This window comes from Microtus ochrogaster (assembly GCF_000317375.1).
Source record: "Microtus ochrogaster isolate Prairie Vole_2 chromosome 14 unlocalized genomic scaffold, MicOch1.0 chr14_random_2, whole genome shotgun sequence".
Taxonomy (NCBI): domain Eukaryota; kingdom Metazoa; phylum Chordata; class Mammalia; order Rodentia; family Cricetidae; genus Microtus; species Microtus ochrogaster.
In genome coordinates this window covers 4374160-4379100 of record NW_004949097.1, presented here as the reverse complement: position 1 = coordinate 4379100, position 4941 = coordinate 4374160, and the positions used below count along the sequence as shown (strand labels likewise).

The following is a 4941-nucleotide window of genomic DNA, read 5'->3' as shown; positions in this document are numbered from 1 at the left end:
TCTGTACAACCAGGAAGGGAGTCTAGTCACCAGCCGAGCAGGAAGTGAAGAGAGCGAGAGAAGGAAGTGGCCGCTTTTTTAAAGGGAGAGAGACCATGCCCCAATGGGCGGGTATCTCAGCGGCTATAGGCTGGAGGAGCGGAAGGACCTCCCGCAACATCAAAATTTTCTCTTCAAATGTCTATGATCTTAAGATTTTTGTCTGTTCAGTTGGTTGATCAGTTGATTGATTCTTATTAGCTGATGAGTTAGGCAATTGGTTGGTTGGTTAGTTGGCCATTTATTTGGCTACTGGTTGGGTTGGTGAGTGATTTTGTTGCTTGAATTCCTCTTTTTCTTTCTGGTTTTTGATCTAGTCTTTTGGAAATGTCATTGACTTAATCCTTCGAAGAGTCTACCACAGTTTGACCATTAGCTTTCATATCTGGTTTCTCTTTCATGGCAACACATTTTTTTACTGTGGATACCATAACTTCTCCCATATTGCTGAGGTTATTAACTGCAGAGTATCTCTACTTCCTCTTTGCTTCCCTCTTGTATACTGACAGTTCTTCTCAAACTTCTGGTGACCTCCTCCTGCCCATTTATCTAGACAAGAACTGAAAAACATGACTGAATAAAGTCAACTACAGGAATATGGTGCTGTGGGTAGCATGTCTGTACACAGATGAAACTTTTCAAATGTCATTTCATGGTGGAAATCTTCCCCAACAAAGACAAGAGATGAAGAGTAGTAGGGGTATTCCACTACCAAAAGAAAACTCTTTCTATGCCTTGCTTTCAGGATACCCCCAGTGCTAGTAGTGAGGTGCGGATGGGAGGGCTTGCTGTTCAGACACCAACTTTTCTCTCTTATGCTTCCTCCCCAAGCCAAGGTCACCTTATCTAAACATGGAGACTTATCTCCAGTCCCTCCTCATAGGAAGAGCAGGAACAGGGTGCTCATCTCTCCTTTACATGAGAAGTGGAGATTTGAGAATGCCACAGCTCATATACAACATTTCAACTGATTCTCCAACTTCTCTTCATCCTGTCACTACCATCTGAAACTCCTGGGTCTCCAAGTCAAAAGCTCCTGCCGGTACTTTAGAGTCTCTGGGGTCTGTTTTGTCCTTTTGGAACTGCCCCCTCCACCCAGTTTGCTGTCCTTTTCATAGTCTTATTTTAGACTCCAAATATAATCGTTGGGGGCATTGCTTACATGGTCGACCCTTTTCCAGTTTTGTCTGACCTTCAACACTTAACTGAGCAGTCCTTTCTTGATTCATATAGTCTCCTGAGTTGCAGTACATGTTCTAAATGTCTTCTGAGAAGTTCTCTTGATTTTATCCCCTTTGTGGCACCAAGTCTGTTAAAAACTAAATCAACTTTTTCTCTGTCTTCTTATGAATCTCATTTATGCTACTGTCTCCACCAAGTTCTCAGACATCTGGACTCACATTAGCATCAATATCTGCCACGTCTTTGCACTTACTTCAGCTACTCTCAGTGGGCCCTCATATGTGTTCACCTTCCTTTTCTCCCCTGAGGTAGTTACCTGACACACACCGGCCTCTGTACTTAGCTAAGACAGTCCTGAAAACTGCTGGTCTTGTTAATGGAAAACTTTACACTATTTAAAATGTTATGCATGATAAGAAAATGTGGCTATCTCTAAATTTCAAGTGGATTCTATCAAACACGAACACAAAATCCGTAGTTAGAACCTAAACATTCCTGGCAATAACTGAAAGTGGAAAGGAAGGGATTGCCCACCGTGTGGATGGCTGCCTGCTTTTGTCTTACATGCTGCATCTCTCTGTTTTTTCATTCACTTTTATAATTGCTCTTTATTGTTTACTTTGAATCTTTTTAAATTTTTGTGTGGTATGTTACATACATGTGTGTGGTGCATGTACATGTGTAGTGGTATATACACCGGTGTGGTGTTACATGCATGTATGTGGTGCATGTACATATGTGTAGTGGTGTATACACCGGTGTGGTGTGTTATATGCAATGTGTGATGCATGTACACAGGTGTAGTGGTGTACACACTAGTATGGTATGTTACATGCATGTATGTGGTGCATGTACACAGGTGTAATGGTGTATATACCAGTGTGGTATGTTATATGCATGTGTGTGGTGCATGTACAAATGTGTGCTGGTGTATATACCAGTGTGGTCTGTTAATATGCATGTGGGCAGTGCATGTATGGTGGTATGTACATATGGTGTACATACTGCTGCATGCGCATGTGGAGGCCATAAGAAGGTGTAATCTGGCTTAATCTATCAACCTTGATCTCATTGATTTCATGTAGAGTTTCATGCGTGCATATAATGTGTATTGAGTAAATCCACTTTCCTTTTTACTCCCCTTCAACTCTTCCTCTAGCCTGGATCACTTTTCAGCCTCAGCTTCATGTGCTTTTTTGTTCAAATGCAGTGTCCACTTAGTGATGTTTATATAGATTGTGGGACAATCTACTGGAGCGTGAATTGCTTCTCTGGGGCTACAGATCTGAAGAAAACTGACTCTCCTTAAAATTAAAAATAAAATGACAAGAGATGCTCATGTGGATGTGGAGGAAAGAGAACCAATTATCGCAATTGGTGCAGCATTATGGAGATAGATATAAAGAAACCTCAGGAAGTTAAATTTGATCTCCCATATGACCTAGCTATGTCACTCTTTGTCATACACCAGAAGGATTCTGTACCCTTCTACAGACATAAGTTTCTGTGCTATGCCCTTCCTTCATCTGTTCATAAGAGCCACAAAACAGAAACTGCCTAGATGTCTTCAACTGACGAATAGATGAATAAAACATGGTATATATACACAGTGTAATATTCTTCAGCTGTAAAGAAAAATGAATTGAGGTAGGATCTCTCCCTGAACTGGAAGCACGTGGTTTTAGTCTGGCCAGCCAGTGAACTCCCAGGGCCTGGCCATCATCTGTTACCTCAAATGCTGGGGGTAAACTTACACATGGCCATGTTCTGGTTTTAAGGGGATCCTAAGGATTTAAACTTGGGTCTTTTGCCTTCACAGCAAATGCTAAGACATCTCCCCACCCTTTCTTGACCTTTCTTATTTAAGATTTCTAGTCTTCAATTCTCTATTAGCTGCAGAGATCAGAAACACAACATAGAAAAATCATAAAAATGTAAGATCCTATCTTCAAATCATTTAACAACAGTAATTTAAATTAAATAAAGAGATGATTTTGTCTTATTTTTTTCTGAATCATAGTTTCAGTCAAATATACTTTTTGAAATTTATCTGTACTTCTGCACTGGGGAGACTGAGGCAGGAATTTCCACAAATTTGATGTTCTCCTGGGCTATCGTGTGAGACCTTGTTTTATACAAAACAGGGGGTGGGAAGTTCCCTTTAACAAAGACTGGTATGTGGAGAGTGAAAGTTAAAACCTATTGCAGTATCTTCTATAATCATCAAGACTATTTCTGACCAGGAGCTTTTATGTTGCTAACAGGACAGAATTTTATTGAAATCTCACAACTTCTTTAGAATCTTAGCTTTATTGCCAGGACTTAGATGTCAAGAGAGTGACAATAAGCTTAAGCAACAAGCACAAGACCCAGGGCTGTGGGATAATGCTCTTTATCCTCTTGTACACTGTAAAGATTTGTCAGGCATATTAGTTTACTAAAACACTGATTGGCCAGTAGCAGGCAGGAAGTATAGCTGGGGTGACTCAACTAAGAGAATTCTGGGAAGAGGAAAGGTGGAGACACAGTCACCAGTCACAGAGGAAGCAAGATGAGAATGCCTCATTGAGAAAAGGTACTAAGCCACATGGCTAAACATAGACAAGAGTTATGGGTTAATTTAAGTTGTAGGAGTAAGTTAATAAGAATCCTGGGCTAATAGGCCAGGCAGATTATAATTAATATAAATCTCTGTGTGTTTATTTTGGACTGAATGACTTCAGGACTGGACAGACTAGAAACTTCTGGCTATAGCTCAGTAAGGAGTGAACTGAGAAAAATGGAGTGAACTCAGCCCTTTGGAGCTTAAGCCTGGGGTGGCTGTACCCCAAGGTTTGCTGCTCTCTGAGTATCAGAAGAATGTTCCAGAAGCATCCCCAAAGGCATAAGTAGGGTTGTGACTTGTTAGCGTGTTTCCTCTTTTTGTTTTGCTTTCTCTGCAGTTGCTGGTAGCAGTTGTGCAGCCTTGTCTGTGGTCATAGCCGGCTTCCTAGAAATACACAGAAAACTCACCTGGGAGCTGTCTCCTTCAGGCAAAGGTTTCTCTGTTTTCTCACTGGCCTGTGGCTCTCTGGTTCCTCAGTATGTTCTGCTTGGAGTGTCTGAAGCCCTGGTAAACCCAGCAGGTGAGTAAGGCTGTGAGAGAGTGCTTGAGAGGAGCATGCCCCATGGCCTGTATTCCCAGCAATGCCTGTTTACACCCTCATTTAAGACAATGTCTCAGTTTTCTTTGTTCTATTATCTGTAACCAACATTAATTATGTAGGAGAACGCAAATAAGGTATTTCCAAACTAACTCACAATTGAGTATAATGAGGGGTTCTTTATTTAGGGGGAGCTCACAGATCACAGTCATCTGCATGAACAGGGAATATGAACCAAATCCAGCATCCATGCAAGAGAGTAGAGAAAGCCAGTGCACGAGTGCACCACACTTTTTGGTACCCAAGGCCACACCCAACCGGGTCAAGCCTCTCAAAAGTCATTGGCTGAAGGAGGTTCCCCATCACCTCCCTCTTTTGTCAAAATAAGAGAGTTCCAAACCCAATACAAAACTATATACAATAAGAACAGATATCAAGTATAAAAATTAGAGTTACAACCAGCATAAACAATATTTTTTTTTAATTTATTTATTTATTGAGGATTTCTGCCTCCTCCCCGCCACCGCCTCCCATTTCCCTCCCCCTCCCCCGATTAAGTCCCTCTCCCTCATCAGCT

At 41.4% G+C, this 4941-nt stretch overlaps 1 protein-coding gene across 1 annotated transcript in view; it reads left to right on the top strand.

Moving 5' to 3' along the window:
• The window catches only part of Slc15a5 (solute carrier family 15 member 5), a 116041-nt gene that overhangs the window by 57727 nt on the left and 53373 nt on the right, over positions 1-4941 (top strand). The window contains exon 6 of the mRNA XM_005364538.1: positions 4164-4346. Within this exon, the coding sequence (XP_005364595.1) occupies positions 4164-4346 (183 nt within the window). The remainder of the gene's footprint in view (positions 1-4163; positions 4347-4941) is intronic.